General features: G+C 36.4%; 2 protein-coding genes across 3 annotated transcripts in view; one reads left to right on the plus strand and one right to left on the minus strand.

The window, feature by feature from the left end:
* The first annotated feature begins 1,303 nt into the window (after window positions 1-1,303).
* On the plus strand, window positions 1,304-6,446 carry LOC103700815 (ribonuclease 3-like protein 2). The gene is made up of 4 exons (XM_008782695.4): window positions 1,304-1,778; window positions 1,855-2,019; window positions 2,116-2,489; window positions 5,991-6,446. The coding sequence occupies exons 1-4, from the start codon at window positions 1,395-1,397 to the stop codon at window positions 6,160-6,162; spliced, it is 1,095 nt and encodes a 364-aa protein (XP_008780917.1). The 5' UTR covers window positions 1,304-1,394; the 3' UTR covers window positions 6,163-6,446.
* Window positions 6,447-8,416: 1,970 nt separating this feature from the next.
* The window catches only part of LOC103700795 (1,4-alpha-glucan-branching enzyme 3, chloroplastic/amyloplastic), a 35,510-nt gene continuing 21,623 nt past the window's right edge, over window positions 8,417-22,303 (minus strand). Inside the window, exons 12-21 of one of the 2 annotated variants that reach the window (XM_008782684.4) lie at window positions 21,896-22,033; window positions 21,389-21,460; window positions 17,950-18,054; window positions 14,241-14,318; window positions 13,958-14,068; window positions 10,138-10,218; window positions 9,223-9,327; window positions 8,928-9,013; window positions 8,758-8,812; window positions 8,417-8,636 (exon numbers count right to left, since the gene is read on the minus strand). In XM_008782684.4, coding sequence (XP_008780906.1) covers window positions 8,604-8,636; window positions 8,758-8,812; window positions 8,928-9,013; window positions 9,223-9,327; window positions 10,138-10,218; window positions 13,958-14,068; window positions 14,241-14,318; window positions 17,950-18,054; window positions 21,389-21,460; window positions 21,896-22,033 — 864 coding nt within the window. In that variant the 3' untranslated portion in view covers window positions 8,417-8,603. Of the gene's footprint in view, window positions 8,637-8,753; window positions 8,813-8,927; window positions 9,014-9,222; window positions 9,328-10,137; window positions 10,219-13,957; window positions 14,069-14,240; window positions 14,319-17,949; window positions 18,055-21,388; window positions 21,461-21,895; window positions 22,034-22,303 lie in introns of both variants that reach the window. The other variant, XM_008782657.4, reaches the window with a different exon arrangement.

Here is a 22,303-nt window from a genome sequence, read left to right on the forward strand (position 1 = left end):
ATAATGGTAGTTCGATGGAACTTGCATCAAAGAAAGGCAGAACTTTTTTCATGTGACAAGGAAAAGCAGAACTCAAATAGGTAAAAAAGCCTTTAATTTTGGACGACCACATCATAGCCTTACATGCCAAGCAAGTGGGTCGACGGCCCAGAGGCCTGTGAAGGTGGAGAGACGAGGGGCTAAACAATCGCCGAGACGGCCCATGCAGAGGATCATATGCCCCACCCGCCACGTCGGTTTCCAATGGCATCCGTTCCTTATGGTTGGAGGATTGCCAAAGGGAATCTGACCAAAGGAGCAGTCGACATCATTGAGATCGAGAAAAATGGGTATTTTGCTGGGAATTTTCTCTCTCATAGAAAAATGAAGATTATGAATTGATTTCTCACAAGAAAATGGTGAAGGAAGCAAACCATCTTCCGGAAGTTGGCCAACCCCCAATGTATTCGAGATGGCCCTTGAGGATCTACTGAAAACTGAATGTGGTTTTTCGGTCTGCTGCGAAGCGAAAAAGCTCAGCATCAATGGTGTTCAGGATTCATGCAGTGCCTGATGATTACTTCTCAGTGCATTTGCTGAGTTCATATGATAATAAAGACAAATGTTAAATACTCTGTAATGTAGTGGAGGTTGGATTAAGGCGAATGCCGAGGCTGCATTTGGAGACCAAATGGTTAACCAGAAGGTACATAGATTTAATTTTTTGTAATCATCCACTAATAAGCTAAATAGCGAGTAAAATTACTTGTTGCTTGGTTGACAAAAGCGAAGGATAGTAAAAAGTGATATTAGAAAATGGCTCTCAGGATGCATTTACCGCTTTGGGAGCATACCATTACCCAAATTTTTATTTTTCTTTCGTCGGGGTAAAACTGGCTTTGATTTGTCCTTCTCGTTCACAACAAGCCAGAAATTACCCTTCTTTTTTCTTTCTTTTATTTTTATTTTTTCAGCAAATGAATCATGGGAATGCATCTAAAAAATTTAAAATACAGCATATTTCGGAGCACGCTAGACAGTTCACTTTTTTCAACTTAAAACATGTGTTTAGAGTAGTTAGCCATTTTTTAATCTACACAAGGTCCTTAAAACACTTAATCAATGTACCCGGGAAAAAAAAAAAACTTTAACTTTTTGATGCAAAAAAAAAAACTTCATCAAGGCATACAGATGTTTTAATTATAATAAATAAATAAAATGCTGAGGTAAATAGAATGTGGTTGTCGACAGCAGGGTTCGAGCCTGCGCGGGCCGAATCCAACAAATAATTTCGACTAACTTTTCCTGAAAGTAATCATCCAGCTTCACCGACGACCGGAAGTCTTTTCCAGATTCGAAATCACAAGCCCACTTCACCCATCACACCGCTCCACTTCGCCCATCGCAGGCGGACGATGCTCGGCCCCGTCGGCGCCGACTTCCCGGCCTCCTCCTCGTCGCCTCTGGTCGACGCCAGCGACGAGGGGATGCGCGCGGCGGTGGCGAAGGTGGAGCGCCTGCTTGGTTACTCGTTCCGGGACCCGAGGCTTCTGGAGGAGGCGCTCACACACTCGTCCCACACGGAGAACCTCTCGTACCAGCGCCTCGAGTTCCTCGGGGACGCCGTCCTTGGCCTCGCATTCGCCAACTACATTTACCTCACTTACCCCAGCGCTGACCCCGGCCAGCTGACCTCCCTCCGCAAAGCCAACGTCTCCACCGAGAAGCTCGCCCGCGTCGCCGTCCGCCACGATCTCTACCGCCTCGTCCGCCGAAACTCCCCCAGTCTCGATCAGAATGTGTCCATCTATCTATCTGAGTTATTGATCATAAAAAAAAGACGAATATCTTCCTAATTCCTGATTTCCTTATCAGGTGGACGAGTTCACTCAGTCGGTGCTGAGAGAAAGGGAGGAGGGCTTGGGAGAGCTGCACTACGGTGGCAGCATCAAAGCCCCTAAAGTTCTGGCCGACATCGTCGAGTCCATCGCTGCCGCCGTCTACGTCGACTGCGATTTCAATCTTGAGGCGCTCTGGAGGGTAAATTCTGAGAATCCGAAAGTTTTTGCTTTTGCTTTCGCCTCTTGTTTGCTTTTCTTTGTTCTTAGAATGCCTTCATCGTTGGAGTGGGAGCAGGTAATTAGGTGGATGTTGGAGCCAATAATTACGCTGGAGAATTGGGATGAGCAGCCGGTGACGACACTCTACGTGTTCTGCCAGAAGCGTGGGAAGAGCGTCGATTTCGAGAAGTGGAAGAAGGGACAGACGTACGTGATGAATGTGTTTGTCGATGGCAAGCTCATTGGAATTGGGTCATCGGAGCAGAAGACAATCGCGAAGCTCAACGCTGCGAGGGATGCACTGGAGAAACTGTCATGCTCCGAGGCAGAGTATATGGATACGGAGCCGTATTTGCCTGGAGAGGATGGAGCAGGAGAGCATATAGAAGGATCAAAGCAGAAGCTCAATGAACTGTGCAGCAAGAATCGTTGGCCGAGGCCGGTCTACAAGTAAGCTTCTCTCTCTTGCTTCAACTTATGTCTGACTCTGTTTTTCGAGTTCTTTTGTTAGACTGGGAGCTTCTGTTATATTTGCGAGACAAACTTGTTTTTTTTTTTTTTTTTTTCAACTTCTGTTTCTCACTCCATTTGGAAGATATGAAATCTTGAATTGTGTTTGAGCTGCCTTCCATGCAACATCTGTGGCTTCTCTGATTGTTGCGGCAGGCAGTTGTTAAAATCACGGCGGCATATGGATTGATCTATTGATTGTTGCTGGTTTTGATAACCAGACTGTTTAGTTTTTTGAACTTTTAAATCACATTTACATACTCGTTTTTACTGAAATTATGAAGATCCTAACTCTATTGCCATTCAGTGTATCAGTTTGTACATAGACTCTTATACTGTTATTACACAGAATTAAAGAACAAACTAATAAAGCATATAAAAAAATAGGAATTTGAACCTATGAAGAAAGGAGGGTTCTTGATGGATACTTTGGGCTGTTGAATGAGGGTCTTAAATGCACCCCGTTTTGTGTGTATATAATATTATACATAGCACAAAGGGACAAATAAAAATAATTGCATAGAAAACTAGAATTTTTCTTATTAAGAAGAAATATCGACCACATGGAAAAGTCTAAAATGCTTTATTATAGAGGGGTTAATGTCTTCCACTCCCACTTCTTACTATACCAACTCTGTTATTAAAATATAGAAGATCCTACATGTACTTGAAAACAATACCAATATTTTGTTTAAAGCAAGTAAACTAAAATATTTCTTGTATAATTTGCTACAAAAACTATTCTACGTGGTCCTAGTTGTCGTTCCTTGAATGCAATTCATGGTGAGGCATGCCAAGGGTGAAGCACAACTTTATTATTATTCTGTAAAGAGTTTTTCTCCTTTCAAAAGAGATGTCCAAATGGCGAGCCTTATGTCTATCAAGGCTCAAATTTAGGTCTATTGAATTTGAAGCTCTTGCACCATTTTAAAAATAACTTCGTTCACATAAACAATAATAGATTAGTTTTTGTTCCTTTAGTTGTATGATTACATTTCTGAAGCGGACCTTAGGCCTCCATCCCATTGACATGCTCTTAAGCAGTATTTGTAACTGCAAAATGTTGCAAAGATGTTGCACATGGTAGTATATTTCCACTTTAGTAAATGAGATGCGGATACGATGTTTTTTTTTTGTCCACTCAAATCCACAAGGACACTCTTTCAAGAGTTTCAGGGTATTTGTGCAAATACAGAGGACAAAGGGCCTGATTATCATCATGTTCAATGAAGATCAGTTGCCAGGTGATGGCAATGAGGATGACTATCTAAAAAGTTACTTTAACTTTTCCTTTTTATTGTGACGACCACAAATGTTGTTGTGCATATGTAGAATAACAATTAGAAACAATTTTGAGGGCATGCACCTGTCTTTTCATAAATTCCTCTGAGGTTTTGTCAGCAAATATGCCAAAATGAGTTAATTTCATAGACACTCTATAACTAATTTCCTTTAGAAGAGAAGTTGTTTATTATAACAGGACCTCAAAGTTGTTGCACATTTAGCCATAAAATCAACCAAAAAACATGAGTTTGAATTTATCTGCATTCTTGCAAATGCTATGCTGTTGTTTAAAATGGATCATTAAATCTATGGTAGAATAAAGACGAACACACAATGTTTTATGAGCACCCAGCATTATGGAGGAGGACAAGAGGGAAGGTGTGGAAGTCTCAACAAAACTTATTTTAGGAAACAAACAAATGAACTTTGAATTTCTAACCCAACCAATCCTTACGAATAGTGCTTTAAAACTAGCAAATGTCACCATGCAATTCAATACTTCAATCTAAAGATGATGCAAACCTAGCTATTTTAAGACAAAGGAAAAGTTTTATGGACATAACCTAAAATATTTAAACTTCTAGATTGTTCCAAATTTGACAGAAACATAACAGAAAATCAAAAAAATATGAACCTGTAGAATCTTTAGGCTTTGCAGTTGCATGTCGCATTTACTTGAGGCTAATTTATCAAACTGAACTTTTGTTTTGGAACTCTATCATTGGTATCACTATGATTTTCATTGCTTTCTCTTCTGTCCTGCACAGTTCAAAGCTTCTTATTCAGTTTGGATTGTGCTTGTTGACTTGTTGGGATATTCATGCTAAGACAAAGTTCCTCCCAACATCAAGGAAAGAGCTAAAAAATTATGAAGATGGAAATTTAATGATGATTCCTTTATATAAATAACCATTTATTGAGCTTGATAGTAGAGAGTTATCCCTGCGATTCGGTATAAATAACAATTTGAGCTATTGGTGGAATATTCTCATTTTTGTGGTTGAGGAATCTCACATCTTCTTCCCTCAGTTCCTCCAGTTCTCTCCTTTGTGTTATCCCCAATCTATATTCTTTTGTAGCTAGCATTAGAGTTCAAGGTATCTTATATTACTTGGTATCAAAAAAGCTGGAGTTTTTCAGCAATGTCAGAGCAAGTTTGATTTCTTTGAAAAAACAGTTTTAGTTCCTCCCACCAAGTAAGTTCAATCCCTTGTGTTAAGAGTCTGATCATGCAAGCTTGTTTGCTTCAGGGTGAATGAATAATTTTTATGATTTAGATTGTCACACGACAGAAAATCTCAATGGAGAATCATGTGACTTCAGTAATGATCTTTAAGAAGATGGCCTGGCAGAAATCAGAGGTCCTCTATTTTTCCAAGATGTGATTCTTCATTTGGAATAAACATGGCACTGTTGGAGAATATTTCATAGATCTTGTGCATAGAAATGGGAAGCAAACCTAAAATGAAAACTAAGAGGAAACAAATCAATTTGAAGCTGCTATTGCAATCTGCTCAAATATTTAGGGACAAATTTTGAGTTATGTTTAAAGGGGATATGATTCTTGGAAACACATCAAGCTCAAAGGAACAAATAAGAAAACCAAATGAGATTCTCTCTCTCTCTCTCAAAAAAAAAAAGAATGAGATCGAAACTTGTATAATTAATTGAGTTGTTGGCTGGAATGTGTATAGTTGCAGTAATGTAAAAAGAATATTCGAAGAGAAAATTGAGGAATGTCAACTACGTACGAACAATTGTTAACATGAGATCAAGACCTCTCACTCTCTCTCTCTCACGCTCGCAGATGCTTTTACAATAATATGCTGAATCAACTATTGGCTTCTTTCTGTTTTTCGGATCATGTATATGTGTCATATCTTTGTATATATTTCTTTTTCTCCCTTGAAAATAGGTGGATAATGCTTAAATTGTATAGCTTTCTAGTGGCTTTGTAGCATCTCTAGCATCTATACTATAGGAATGAGGACATAAGTATCATTATATTTGTAATCACATCGTTGAACAATTTCATGGTTCATTTTTTTCTTTTAGTGCCCCGTTTGAAGAAATGGCATACTTCTGAATTGACGTTCTTCTCACACTGCCAGTAGATTGAGAAATTTAACCTGCACTAACATATATTGAAATTTGCAGAATTGAAGGAGAACATGGACCTGCTCATGACAAGAGATTCATTTGTTCAGTTCAAGTTAAACCTTCACATGATACTTTTATGACATTGAGCGACCCAAAGTCAAGGGTGAAGGATGCTGAGAATGCAGCAGCATGCAAGATGCTATCTGAAATACTGTTTGGTGTTGATTAATCTGACACACCTCCGCTCGTCAAAAGCTTCATTATGGAAACCAAGTTAACTTTTTTCCATTTGGGCATGGTAATTTATTGGTTTAAATTGTAGTGTAGGTCACCGTTTGTCAGTATTGTTATTTTATGGGAGTTGTAGTATTTATGGGCCATATGTTCTTGCGAACTATGTGCATCGATTGGCTATACCTTGCTGGTGTCTGGTAGTTGGAACTGGTAAAGTTGGTACCTCGGATTGATCCATCTGACTTGATGCTTTTTGAGAAGTTCATCAGTTAAGACCCCATGCTCGTGAGTGCTCAATCCTGTGCCGTTGGATGGTTCCACGCAATCATCATTGTGTGCTCTGTATGTAGGGCTGCTATAAGGTAGAAGTTATTTTAATATATATCTAATGCCAACAATTATGAGCCAACATTTTCGCAGAGCTTTTCTAGCTTTAGATCATCTATAATGCCACGACAATACGCCAATTACTGGAGAATCATCAAAGTGACATTACGACCGTATATAATTCAGTGAAAAGATTCCGTACCCAAGGGAACTGTCACAGTGCTTCTATATAAGCAATTCAAAAGTCTATTTCTCAAGTTACCTACATCTTTAACTACATCCATCTATTTGTCCCTCTTAAAAAAGCTCACTTGAGATCCAAACTTTATGCCGGCAAACTCTCTTGTCCATAAATTATTAGCCGGACCGGTAGTAGCAAGTTTTGGTTATTTGTTGCTCCTACTAAAAATAAATTTTAGAGTAAATTACAAAATGCCCCGTAAAGTTTACGCTCATTATACTTACACTCAATAGTTTGTAAAATCTACACTTACATTTAGTTAAACAGATAGCATTAGTGGAAACATTTACTATATATGAAAAATCAAATTTTCTCTTGAATAGGTAGGAGGATATATATATTTTTTATTTTCTTAGGTAGTTATTATATTATTTAAGATTATTTTAGTTATTTTTTAAATTTTTTCTAATGTGGCATTAAAAGATCCTATTTAAGGTCAATGGCTTAACTAACCTTTTGTTATGTTATAGAATAAAATGATGGATAAAAGTAAACCTCAAAAGGATAGGTATACATTTTTCAAATTATTAAGTGTAAATATAATTTATCTTTAATATCGAGGAGGATTTTGCAATTTACTCTAAAATCTAATATATATTTACTAATGCAATTGATAATACAACTCTAAATTCTAATATAAGTTTAAGCTTATTATATTTATGCCCAATGGCTTGTAAAATCTACATTTACACCTAGTTAAACTGATAGCATTAGTAAAAATATTTACTTGATATGAAACATCAAAATTGCTCTTGGATAGATGGGAGAATACACATATTTTCTTATCTCCTTTGGTGACTGTTATATCACTAAAACTATTTTAGTTTTTTTTTTTTTGATGTGGTATTTAGATCCTAATTAAGATTAATGAGTTGACTAACATACTGTTAAGTTATAGATTAAAATGTTGAATAAAAGTAAACCTCAAAAAGATAAGTAAATATTTTTCAAATTATTGAGTGTAAATATAATTTAATAGAAAATTTTACAATTTACTCTAAATTCTAATATATCTTTTATTAAAAATATATATTAGATAACACAGCTCTCAAGATGCAAGCTACCTAAAACTTCATAGTGTTTATTTTATTAAAAAAATACACTGGCAAATTACAATCCAGCAATTCAAGATCCTGAGGGGCAAACCTTTTTTTTTTTTTTGATGCATAAAGTATTTGTCCTAAAATTCAAACATGTGCCATTGTATTTAACAATCCAAGCCTTCTACTAATCGACCAAGTAATGACCCTTATAGTTTATTTCATTATCATGTCAATATTGCTTAGATCTAATAAAAAGAGACTGTACAAATGGATGAATCCTAAATTGTAGAGCACCAAACTGCAAGACTGCAACTGATTGCGTGACAAGCATCTGCCTTCACAATAAGAATAATTAGAAAATTGATCTTTATCACTCTTATTATAAAAAGTTCAAATCATTATATATATATATATATATATATATATATATATATATATATATAATCTTTTAGACAGATAGAGCCTGAACACAACAGAATAAAACAGACCGCCAAGAACAACAGTGAAGATAATAACCACCATTGCTTGAACCACGCAGGGCCTTCTTTCTGGTTTGTTTTGCTGCATACGACGTGGTACTGCAAAGAACCCAGAAACTGAATTCATGCATGACATCATCATACGAAGTGGTAATCCTCTGCTTAATTCCACCTGATGTATAGTTTGTTCAAAGCTCTTAAAAACCTTCGAACACAAGCATCACTGCAGCTCCATTACATGCACTAGAGATGCAGTCTTTGAAAGCACCCAAAATTGTTAATCTCATACCAATTTCCATTAGTAACCCCAAATTAATTATCAAACTGTTGCAAGTGGCAGCACCATTCACATTCTCAAAATTCGCACCAATTTGTATACCTGACAATATGTGGTAATTAGAAGAACTGTATGCATATTGGAATGAAGCTACTGCAAAAATTAGAATCTCTTCTACATTCTTTTTATGATTGACAAAATTTCTTCTCATGTTATTACCTACCTGAGCACTTCTACAAGGCAATGCCACCTCCAAGGAGTTCCGACAACCATCACTCCTGCAGAGATATTCAAAAGCAGCAGAGAATCGAAATTATTTCCTCAACGCAGAGATATATTGACATAAAATACACCAAAATATCATAATCTGGAGAGTTATATATGGAAGAGCACCTTTTGGTACTTGTTCTTCGAAGATACTGATCACTCTTAAGCTCACCTTGTCCACCATAGCTGATTTCATCAGTGTTGAATATTATCTGCGCCAAATTCAAGTACCAGTAAATGCAACCTAACAAAAACTAACCTATTATTTTGATTGTTTTTGACATCTAGGACCTATGGAGAAGAAATAATGCTCCACGTGTTCTAAAGACAACATATGCATGAGAAAACCAGAAAAAGATATATTACTAAGAAAATGCATTTGCCAGGGGAAAGAGACAACTAGAATGATGACGTGATATACCTGATATTCCCCAGCTTCTTCTACCCCAATGCGATATGCTTGATATGAGGTTTCTGGATGAAAGTTGAACATGAACAGGAGTGGTCCTCTGATGTAGGATATGACCTGCATAGAAAATATGTAATTCAGATTCTTTTAGTATCTTTAATATAAAATTTGTCCAGCTAGTTATAAATTAGTGTGGACATAAAAAAAAAACCACGTAAGCTTCCTTTCTAATGATTTAATTTTGTAAAATTGTTTTGGTGTTTACTTGCACTCTTAGAAAACGTAAATGTTGTAGACTTGTAGCAATTACCATTATATCTTATAAAAGGTCAAAAAGCTGCAACATCCACGAGCATTTTACCCTTCTATTTGGTAGAAACTTGTACTGACAATTTATAGAATGTGTTGCATTAGGAAGGCAATATCATGCTCCACGTATATAACATGTGACACTGGAAAGACTGTCATATATAGCCCATATAAACAACCCATATGAGTTCCATTAGCATGCTAGCTAGCTCATTATCATAAGGCAATAGTTCCCTAAATGATTTATCACTTGCTCGATTTAATGATGAGATATTGAATTGACTGTGAAACCTCCTCGAGTTTCAAGCTCCCATACTTTGATACTGTTTTGCTTCTCAAAACAACACTGGCGGCATCCTCTGATCACCTCTGCATCATCAACTCCATATGATATCTTTACTGTCCTATTCATCAAGGCATTGCTAAAATTTATGTTGCCAGCTACCCATGATAGGTCATTTCTGATATCACTCTCCCACAAGCCTCTAACTGATTACTCGGTCTCTCAAAAAACATGAATCACAAGGACCTAATTCCAGCTGATGATCAATGCATAGAAAATGTCTTTTGATGGTTATCTATAATAGTAATACAGATAGAAATGGTGAGACACCATACCATACTAGAGTCATTCACATGGTGAACATTTGACAGACCTCTCAAAAGTATTTGTTCATTTTCATCCAGCCTCATCATGTCCTGCAAAAGAAGATAAAATAACAAGCTTAATTAGGGTTCTAATTAATCCCAGGTCATCCATGAAAAATCTAAACTATCAATAAAAATAATTGTATATAAACATGAACTCATATGTACTATCTCATATATTAAGGATTCACTTTATGGCACAAACTGTGTTTCTTTTACTTTATCCCTACTCTTTTGTCCACCCTTGGTGTTTCTGTACTCATTTTCTGGTCAATTTGCCTACGTGATCCATATTATTCTGATCTATTCAACAAAATAGAGCTTCTATGGCTCATCTATCCATATGATATCAGAGGTTCTTGATGACCATATAACATAGAGCCCATCCATATGAATCTTTTTGCCAAGGTTGCTGTAGAAGAATATATCATGAATCTTGAGCACTATGCACTAAAACATGATGAACATTAAGGTTGGACAGAGGTCTCCCAACTGCATGCAAATGATGACAATAAAATTATGATGGATACAGCAAAAAATCGGATAGACAACAGGCAAAATAGAGCTAGCAAATTGAGAAAAAAGTCATCAATGAAGTGCAGACAGCAACGATTTTAGTTGTTAGAGGTAGTAGCAGGGTAGCCTCAGCAGGTACATTTATTTTAGCATATGTATGTTTATTGATGTTTTTGCGATGCTTTCTTTATTTTTTAAAATCAGTGTGGTTTATATAAAACCTGTGTACCATCCATCGAGAATGGTTTACAGAAATACATACATAAGCATGTACATACATGGCTTAATGAGAATGGTTATCCTTTTTGGCACTCGCCTCTCAATGAGACATTGGGTCAATAACAGGACGAACTTGTTATAGCATGCTTCTTGGTAAGTAAATTGTCCTGTACCAAACTTCATGAATCCTCATATTGAAGGGAAATTGAAGAATTTGACAGGTAGCTCTAAAAGAGAAATTGAAGTATTTGACAGGTAACTCTAATGTCATATTGCTGAATAGAAATGGACATCTGCAATCGCGCCCCCAGAACTGGAGCTATGTTGCAACCTTGAATAAGTAGTTGCCAACTCCCACTATTATATTGTTTTGATCAGAAGTTTAGGTAAAAAATTTATGTGAAATATTTATTAAATATTGACATTCAACTTATCACATTCAACAATACAAATTACAAAATGACCTAACAAAATTAAGCAAAATTAACTTGCAGAAGCATGCAGTTACAGCATCCAGAACTATTATTGGAAGATCAGTGGCATTAAAGCAATTCAAGGAAGGGAGGTTCAGATTGCTTTGAACAAAAATATGAAATATGCCAGTAAGACATTTAAAATGGAATGTTTATTATTGCAGCTTGCATATGGAAGCTAGCAGGATCAACAACGAAATTTTGGGGCAGAAATGTTGTAGAATTTCAGGTGTCTAAACCAGATTTTTCAGCGAGCAACCACAAATTTTCAGCTCCGACCTTGCACACTAGAAATAGGAAAACAGAGTCAGAGACTCAGAAGGTAATATTCAGCAAAATTTAAAGCATCAGATTATTAATCAGGCGATGTCTGCTGTACCATCAACTCTTCCCCCTTCCTATAGCTGCTATCATTTGCATCTTAATCAGAAAATTTGATACATAACCAGGGAGGCAAAGATCACAAAGGAAAACACAACTTGTTTTTACTGAATTAGAGGAGCTCTCCTGGGATATTGTCCCAGCAATTAGGATCAATGTGTAGTTAGTTTTGAAATCGACTCCTTGGCTTGTGGGTGGACCATATTCTCTCAGTTCATGGGAAGGAGAGGTTTAGTTATGTTGGATAAGTTTGCAGGTCCTTCGCAAGATGGAAATATACCACTCAATATGAGGCAAACAAAGGATGGATTGTGTTGCTGACAAAGAAACTATTATCAAAGTAAATACCAAATGAGCTTTTGTATGCAGTATCAAAAAGTATGGAAGGCTATAGCACCATAGGGTCAAACAGGATCTGAAAAGCTATGTAACTACACAAAAGCAATTACTTCAAAAAGTTTATCACCAATGAAGATGCCTTAAAAGCTTCATAAAAACCAAAAATCTAAAGGAACTGACATCCCATATCTAATGTTGGCTTTAACAATATTCATAGGAATTACTACAATATTTAGAATTTCTTGAAATATTTATACGCTATATTGACTTAACATAAATGGCAAAGAAACTAACAATTAACAATAATATATGATGCAAGCATTTCTACTAAAAGAAATTGATTATTCCCACCAAAACTTATTAAAACAAATAGAATACAACTCATCCAACTAAGCCTTAATCTCAAAGTTTAGCTCAAGTCAACTCAATTAAGTCTTAATGGAAATAGTTAAAGTTAACTACATGAATCCTTTTCCTCAATTCCACTCTATTTAGGAACATACTTTCTACAAAATGTAAAGATATCAAGCCCTTCCTAACTATTTTATCCCATGTCACTATACATCTACCTCTACCCTTCTTTCCTTCAACATGTATCAAATCACTCTTTTATAGCGGTGCATTTCTTGGAATACGTTGTACATATTCAAACCATCTAATTTATGGTCTCTATTTGTCTTCAGTGCTACCTCAACCTTTTTATGAATGACTTATTTCTTATTATTTCTTTTCTTGGATTACAACACATCCATCTCAACATTCTCATTTCAGCCACACTCATCTTGTGCACATGTTTTCTAATTGCCAACATCCCGTACCATAAAGTATACCTGGTTATATGGTTATTTTATAAACCTTTTTCTTCAACTTGCCGGATATCCTATGACAACATAATATCCCAGTTGCACTTCTCCATTTTATCCAACATGCTTTAATCCTATGGATCACATCCTCTTCAATCTTCCTTATGAGCAATTGATCCTAAATACCAAAAAATGATCACTGCTAAGAACTTCATGATCCTCAATTCGTACTTCACCTTCATCTCTATTTCTAATTTTACTAAAATTGCATTCCATGTTTTTCATCTTGATCCTACTTAACTCGTAGATTCTAGTGTATTCTTCCATAATTCCAACTTACAATGAACCCTGATCTTAGTTTCATCCACTAAATTATATAATCCGTAAATAGCATGTTTCTAATTTTACTAAAATTGCATTCCATGTGTTTCATCTTGATCCTACTTAACTCGTAGATTCTAATGCATTCTTCCATAATTTCAACTTATGATGAACCCCGATCTTAGCTTCATCCACTAAATTATATAATCCGTAAATAGCATGCACTAAGGATTATTGCCTTGAATAATGCACAAAGGTAAGGACTTAGAGCAAATCCATAGTGTAAACCTATTGTGATTTGAAGCTCACTAATATTACTACCAATAATTCTCATACTAATAGCTACTCCATTGTATATGTCCTCAATCACATTAATATATCTAATGAAAACTCCTTTCTTTTCTAACACTCACCATAAGACTTCTCTAAGGACTTTCATATGCTTTTTAAATCAGTAACCACCATATGAAGATCTTGTCTATTTTCTCTATCTTTCTCCATGAACTTTTGAAAAAAAAATATATATTCAATATATGTCTCTTTTCTCTATGTTTTTCTATTTGTTTTAATATGCTATTAAAAGAAATAGAATATTCCAAAACATTAACTAGAGTAATCCCTTTTTTTATTCCATTATAGAACATATTATTGTTTTCATATAACCCTTTTCCCTTACTATACTATATGCTATGTTATAAATCACCAGAATATAATGGACAATGATACGAAAATCCATACCTTATCAAAGTTAAAAAGATCACTATGCACTCCTTTTTCTGTCAACAAATCCCATCGACGATTTGCATAAGTATATGAATAGTTGTTGCTTGTCATAGGAAATTCAACTTTCTGGTAAAAGAAAAACAAAAAAAGAGAGGCCTCATCACCTTGATTTCAAATCAAATTAGGTGAAAATATATGTTCAACAAAAGAATGAAAAAGGATAAACAAATACAAGCTAAAAAGGAATACATGCGGAATGAGAAATAGACAACAACAACAACAACAATAATAAACTTACATATGGATGTCCAAATTCATTGCCCATAAAATTGAGGTATGCACGCCCACTAATGGTAAATGTAATTAATTTGATCATCTGAAACATGAAAAAGAAATAATACTGAGAAAATCTCCAATTGTACTTTCACCAAACTAACTTGGATTCTGATAAGGTTCATTTTTAAGACAATTGCTTAACAATAAATACAAAATAGATTCCTCTTCAACTCATAGCACAGAAAATGAGGGAACTGAAAGTAGCCTTTTAGAATAGCATTGGATAAATTTCTCTTGCTACCACATCTTTATAGACAAGTTTCATCCAACAAAGTCAATGGTATTATTCTAGATGACATGAAAAGTAGGAGTTGAAAATTTTATCTGCCAAGAGAGGAATAAAATCAGAGCTTTAGATACCCAAGTCTAGAACTCCAATTGACCATGGTGGTTGGCATGATGTTTCTAGTTAATGGAATCATCATCTTCTTCAGTTACTTAGTCCAAGCTTATAGTTCAGGCCTTCAAGACCATATCAGAAATTTCAAATTAACTCTTACACATAAATACATGCATTCTTACGCACAAACACAGACGCATACATACATATGGACATGCTCCTGTTTGCTCCTTTTTCCCCTTTTACTTTAGAGGTGTAGAAAATTCCATGTTACTTAGCAATTAGCCTCTCTTGTTTGGCTGAATTCCTCTTAACACATTACTATTACTGCCATGACCTTTGCTATTCTTGAAGCCTCAAGTATCGCTGTTTCATATTGAATCCTTGACTCCAGCATGTATTGCCACACAACAACAATCCTCCATTCTTGTACGCCGCACATCATTGCTGACTTCAAAATAATTTCCCAGAGCAAATGGTTCAACCAATTCTACCTATGAACGATATATTACACTGATACTGGTGCATTTATGGATCAAGCCTAAGCAAGCCCGCTAAGTGACAACTCGAAGTCCAGTCATTATGAATGTGTCATAAAGAGATGCCCAAACCATGAATGTGTCATGAAGCCCTCCATTAATCCTCATTATGAATTTGAAATATTTCGATTGGTGGTCGTATTTTATGTCTAGTGGTTGTTGGGATGACTATATAGAAACTTGTTTGTTTGTAATTAATGCATTACGAAGAGGGCTTGCTATTTATCCTAAAAAAAAGGTTCTCTCTTAAGGAGTTATTGTTCTTGCTCCTCCCTTTCTTGGTCAATTCCATAATGGTGTGAATTTTTATCCAGTGTGCTCTTGTATTACCTCCTCCTCTCTCCATCTTCCAGCATCACTCTCCCTAGATTCTTAACAACCAAACACCTTTTGTTTCAACTATTCTTGATGTCACTAAATTTGACTTAGAGATTTTTTCTTTTATTCTGTTAGTCTATTTATCATGATTGATCTAGATCATTTAATGCTGCTACTTTTTTATTGTGCGTAGCCACCAACGAACGATTAGGACAAGCTAGAGGTATGGAGTTCCTTGCTACAAGGATTGCCTACATCTTCCCATTTCTGCTACTCCAGATTCGCTAAAATCATTACTTCTTTTGTTAAGCAACAGGCTTACTTGTATTTTCCAGTGGCACTGTATCCTGATTTTCTAAATCTAACTTTTACTCTTGTATGGACTAAACAAGCCAGGAGTCATCTTAATGGATCCAACCTCAAATGTTCATAGTTCTCATGTAAACTAATTTCCTAACATCATTATTTTCCAATTGGGTATCCAAGTCAATAATATATTGTTGGAATCAACTAGATGCACAAGACTGCAGCCAAATGAAGGCTGTTGAATCAAACTCTACAGAAGACAAAAAGGTCATTGAAGAGGTGAATATTCGTGTACAGTTAAAGATTTCTACATTTAGTAATTTCATGTTTTGAGTTATTTATTATGGTAAAGGGTCATGTTAAAATTAAAAAAATGTTCTTCTGCATTTAGATTGCATTTTCATATTATAATGTCCATTATGTTCGTAATTTAGCATGACAAGTACATTGTCATCTTTCTTTTTTTTGTGTGCATAAAGGAATTCTCCTAGAAGCAACACTGCTGATGAGAAAAGTTCCTATCACAGATCAGAATCTTAATTGGGATCTCCTTTTCATATTCAGAGCAAAGAACAAACTATATACAAAAGTCTCAATATGGAAAATTTCTTAACTTAAAGTTCATGATTAAACACATAGGCATATATCTACAATTGGTAAGACCTAGGGGTGGCAATCAGGTCAAGTCGGGTCGATATGGGTCGGGTCAAAAATTCGTCAACCCAAATGTGATATGTTTATCAAACAAGTCAAAAATTCAGATCTAAACCCAACCTGTTCATTAAACAGATAACCAGACCCAACCTACATAACCCATTTATCAAACAAGTCAACTTAGGTTAAAACGGTCAAACAAGTTAAGTGAATGGATTAAATGGTTTTGAATTAAACAAGTCCGGTTCAACAAGACGCAAATAAGTCAAGTTGGTTTTAAATGGGTTAAACATGTCTTAAATAGGTTAAACGAGTCGGGTCATGACCCACCCCAATTGTTAAATAGGTCAAAACAAGTTAAATGGGTCAAAGGTCTAAACCTGAACCCAATCCATTTGATAAATGGGTCTAGACAGGTTGACTTGATTATGACCCAAACCCTTTTATGTCAAACCCAAACTTGCTTAAAGTAGGTCATTTGCGGGTCAGGTTGATATTGTTTCTAAATTTGGCTTATCATCCATTAGTGCACAACTTGCCAACGTTAGATATAAATGTTTTATCTCAGAGGACATGACAACAAAAACAAGAAGAAAAATCTCACCACCGAGTAATGGACGGTTTAACAAAAACCTAAACAAAGACAACTAACTTAAAGTGAAAATCTCAAAGTGTAGAAATAAACAAAATTACTCATTAAAGATATATAAAACTTAAATATCCATGTTCCAATAATCAAAATAATTTTATTATTTCTACACTTTCAAATTTTTTCACTGTTCTTATGTTTTCATTTTTTGTACTTTTGTCTAATTGGCTATGCATTATTAGATCTGCCACAAAAGGAAGTTTTAATCATCATTTGCTTTGGGGATTCTGCACAGGAGCATAACCACAAATGCCAATTCAGTTAAGTTCCACAAATTTAATCTGAAAAGCGCATCTGAACTCAGTTTAAATATAATTAATGAAAAAATAGATTCATGTCATTATTATGAAGTTCATTATGCCAGCCTTATAATGAAGCTGATATCCAAAATGAGATTTATAATTTTTTGAAATAACAAAGTGCCCCTGATTTATGCTGTCAAGATACTGATCTAATTAGCCTCTTCTTTCATTTCAACTGTAAAAAGGTACATTAAAAAATTTATATTCATGATTGTGATATTCTTTTTTAAGAAGTCAACAAGCTTTGAACATTATAATTATCTTGTGCCCTCTTTGAGCTATAAAACATGACTTGTATTGACAGCATTACAATTTGGTATAATGGCAAAGCACATGATAGTCAAATTAAAAGATTATGCAATGAATTCAGCAGCATCAGGAAATGAATGAAAAATGATCAGCATACTCTGTACAATGAGGAACCTCTAGACACATGATCATTAATGCTGATTGTTGACAACTACACAATTAGGTAAAATAGCAATGTCTAGGAAAGCCAAACTAAAAAGGACTGTCAAAAGAACTCGGCACATCTAAGAAATGAATTGAAAAAAAAATATTACTTTGTGCAATGAGGAACCTTTAAACACAATGTCATCCGACCCAATCAATTGTTCACTTGCTCTGTTGAACAAAATTTCTGAAAAAGACCTCCCTCCTGAGATTGACTGCCAGAATATAATAAAAATAATCAACTACTGGTTAATAAACAACGACAAGCCAATTTAATTGTCCCCCGATGGTTCAGCATTGCAAATTTAACAGCATATTAATGTACAGGTACTTGAATAGGCATACATATTATTTGCTCAAGAAAAAAAGAAAATTATACCTATCTGTCCTTGATCTCAATATCTCATAATATTTTTTAAAAATACCTTTAAGCCCACAGATATCCTTCTTTCTCATGTTCATTCATTGCACCATGCAAGAGGCAAAATAGTACTATGTAACTTCCATGATCAAAAAAGAGGTTGTAAAAGGGAATTTTTAGGATTTTGTTGCCCCTCAACATCCTTAAGAATGTATAGAAGTAATTTGAAATGAAGTCAAAACAAAAAAAAAGACAGCCCAGTGCACGAGACTTTCGCCACTGCAGGGTCCGAGGAGAGTCAGACATACACAGCCTTACCCTCGCATACCAAGAGATTATTTCTATATTTCAAACCCGTGATACTTAGGTCACAATAGGACTAGGGCTGTCAATCGGCCGAGCTGCTTGGGCTCTGCTCGGGCCCAGCTCGGTAAAAGCTCAGCTCGAGCTCAGCTCGTTAGTCAAACGAGCCCGAGCCCAAAATGAGGCCCGTTTAAATCCGAGCCCGAGCAGCTCGCGAGCCCAAACGAGCCCAAATGAGGATTCAGTCCAATTAACAATTTAATTATGTCCCAATTAAATTTGGACTCAACCCAATTAAATTTTATTTGGCTTAATCAATTTCAATCCCAATCTGATTGAACCCAGTTGGATTTAGATCAGACCCAACCCGAGCTAACCCAAATTCATTTAATTTCTTTAAATCGGATTGGATTGGTTCGGGTTCGGCCTCAACCCGAACCCAACCCATTAAATTCCCTCCACCGCTTCACGCCTCCTCGGTTCTTCTCCTTTCTCGGTTTCTCCAGAACCTCCCAGGCTCCAGCACCACGCCACCAGCGAGGCCCCTCCCTCTCTTTCTTCTCCGTTTCCGGTTTCTCCCCCTTTCTTTTTCTCTCTTTGCCGGCTCCTCCACCGGCGACACTGCGACAGAGGAGGGGAGGAGAAGCCCGCGACCATGCCCGCGGCCGACGCCCGTGCCGGCGGTGCTCGCGGCCGAAGCCGGCGGCTGCCTCACGCGATGACGAGGAGGGGAAGAGAAGCCCTCCTCCATCGGCGACACTGTGACAGAGGAGGGGAGGAGAAGCCCATGGCCGAGCCCGCGTCCATGCCTGCGGCCGACGCCCGTGCTGGCGGTGCTCGCGGCCGAAACTGGTGAGTCCTTTCTTCTCTTCTTTCTTTCTTCTCTTCTTTCTTTCTTTCTTTCTTTGCTTCGTTCTTCTCTCCGACAGTCCGCCGACGAACCGAACTCGGCTGCTCGGGGATGGTCGGATGGGGATGGGGTGGGGCGGGCTCGGGTTCGGGCTCAGACTCGGGCTCGGGCAAATGAGCTTTACGAGCCCGAGCCCAATACAACGCTCGGTACCGAGCCCGAGCCCGAGCCCTAAATAGGACAACCTTACTGTTGCGCCAAGGCTGACCCTCTAATAGGAGTTAAAACAACCAAGAAAAAAATGCTAAAAAGAAACCATGGCCGCAGTCATCCTGAACCATTAGTCCGATGCATCTGGAAAAGGGTGGAAGAAAATCTGACACTTCTTCACATTTTACTGGATTCTAATGTTCCACCAACTACCTAGTTAGTACTTGAGGATTGGATGCATTCAACAACTGCCTTGGACCCTTTCCAATACCAAATAAAACTGGTAGTCTAAACCAACTCAAACTAGACTCATGAAATCATATTGGCTTTATGCTAAAATTTGCTGATGTTGTTAGTAAAGTCACATTGTATTGAATTCCTATTCATGTTGTAATCTAATGCATGTTGAAGTTGTGTTGGTTGCATTTCTGATAATATTCTATGATCCATGGTAAGGTAGTTCATAAACCCTGAAGATTGTGCATTTTAAATTTTTGTGACTTGAGCTACCAATGGCTTATCAATGTTCTATCAGCAATCTTCTGCAGGTATAAAGATGTAGTCATGTGTGGTCTCCATCCTGCATTACTTTTGACTAGTAATTCATCTTTATTTTTAGATGGAAAAAATGAGAAATGAAAGAAAAAACGTTTTGCAATTAAATCACGTTGCATGAGCAACTAGGTCATTTGAATCGGTGGAAGTAAAGAACCCATCTTAAAAGGTTTTGCTCGATCAAGTCAAATTTTTGACTTTGTATTACTAAAGTTTGGCTGCTAGAAAACATATCATACCAAGGAGATTCATCTACACATTATAGAACATAGATAGTTGATGAAATTACAATATATGCATTTCCACTTCTAGCTACATATTTGATACTGATTGTTATTGCATAATATCATCAGTCCTTTATATTTCTGAAGTGAGCTTGCCTATCCTCCTTTCACCCTTTTGGTTTCAGTTAGCCTTTCTGTAACATGGGTTTGCAGCAGAATGCAAACTATTGTTTAACTGATGAGGGGGTACAATGTGTCCAATGCAGGCCATTTGAAAGGCATAGAGCCCATGGTGCTCAAGCATTTCTCTTCAGCAGAACAATGCAAAAATGCAAAGTTATATCCAAAATAGTTTATGCAAGAATGATTCTTGTATGCCAAACAAATTTTAGGGGAATCCAACAGAAAGGCAAGTTCGTTGGAAAGCACCAACAAGGATACAGGAGAAGCTTCATGACAACTTGTGACATCCTAATGATCAGTATATCTTGTAAAGGATTTACAATATCTGGTAAACAGAAGATAGCAAAGGCCCATAGTTCTGGTCTTCTGCTATTCCATCACTACTAAGATATAAGTACAAATCCATGCCAATCCAACACCCTAGCCTTCAACACCCACTTCACATTTGAATAAACAGTTAATGGAGAAGTGGAAGATGAGCAGAAGCAAGTCATCTTTCATTAAGAACTAGAAATTATTGTACAAGTAGAATCTATAATTGATTATTCAGATACTTGAGCAACAACTAGCAACACTAGACTCAGGAAAAAAAAAACAACCAAAGTAACAAACTATAGCAATGTTCAATTTTAAGTAGATTAATATACATGCGAATAATGACAAAGTGTGGCTTTTGTTGGTCTCCAGACAAATAAAGATATTGCTGTAGTACGTAAGGATAGAACAGCATGTTCTCCACAACCACAAACATCAACTTGAAAGGAAAACTGTATAAGATTATAGAATGTGCAAGCATTACATACCACTATCAGAAACTTGGGGATAGCAAAAAATTGTACACATACAGAAAAATAGGGCAGTACCTGATTATGATTCTCAGCATACAGAAGCATATTGTTACTGCTCTGCTGGTTGCTTACAAGAACGCTCACAATCTACAATGATTACATGGCACCATACTTAGAATATAATGAATAAATTCTTAATGTTCCATAGGTAATATAATTTCATTCATATCTAAATAACATGACTGCAGCTTGAATTTGGATTGCTAATAATTTCCATTGCTTAATGCTATAACTGAATTTAAATGAGAAACTCCGATGATTAAAGGTAATTTGGGGTGATGAGAATTTGGGGGTGATGTTACTCCAATGAAGCAAAAAGGTTAACTTGCAAAAACAGCAGAAAAGTTATAATAGATAGCTCAGTAGGTGTAATATGAAAGATGCCTGTAATAAAAATGCAAAATATAGCACTATAGAATTGTTCAGGAGGAATATTGGAGCATGATAAGCAAGAAAGCTCCCAAAGTAAAATGAGACTGATTGCCATCTTAGAAAAATACACGAGGTAAACAGTAGCAAGACCTTATTCATGCTCCAGTTCTGATCAGGGACATTTTCAAGAAGCCATAACCACATTTCTGACACAGAAAAATTGACACAGTAGTCAAATCCAAGTCCTCCTTGAGTTGTTGATTCACATAACCCAGGATAGAATGATGCCTACATTAGAAAAAAGAAAAATAAAATGTAATAAAATCACTGAATGTAATGCAACAAATTTTGTTTAGAACATTAACTACATAATGATGCAATAGAAATTTAAATACATATACATGTAAAGCAAGGTCGGCGGAACCGGCCCGAACTGGACGGTTCCGACCGATCCGAGCAGTACTGGTGGCTCACCGGTACGGTTCCGGCAACGAAAACGAGATCCGTTATCCGTTACCGGAGCTAGAGAAGGAGAAGGAAAGAGAGAGAGAGAGAGAG

Source organism: Phoenix dactylifera, chromosome 9, assembly GCF_009389715.1.
Source record: "Phoenix dactylifera cultivar Barhee BC4 chromosome 9, palm_55x_up_171113_PBpolish2nd_filt_p, whole genome shotgun sequence".
NCBI lineage: Eukaryota > Viridiplantae > Streptophyta > Magnoliopsida > Arecales > Arecaceae > Phoenix > Phoenix dactylifera.

Excerpts from the sequence above, each read along its gene's own strand:
- LOC103700815 (XM_008782695.4), top strand. The coding sequence starts at position 1,395 with ATGCTCGGCCCCGTCGGCGCCGACTTCCCGGCCTCCTCCTCGTCGCCT. Across the intron at positions 1,779-1,854 it reads CCCCCAGTCTCGATCAGAAT|GTGGACGAGTTCACTCAGTC; the intron begins GTGTCCATCTAT and ends TTTCCTTATCAG. Across the intron at positions 2,020-2,115 it reads ATCTTGAGGCGCTCTGGAGG|GTAATTAGGTGGATGTTGGA; the intron begins GTAAATTCTGAG and ends GAGTGGGAGCAG.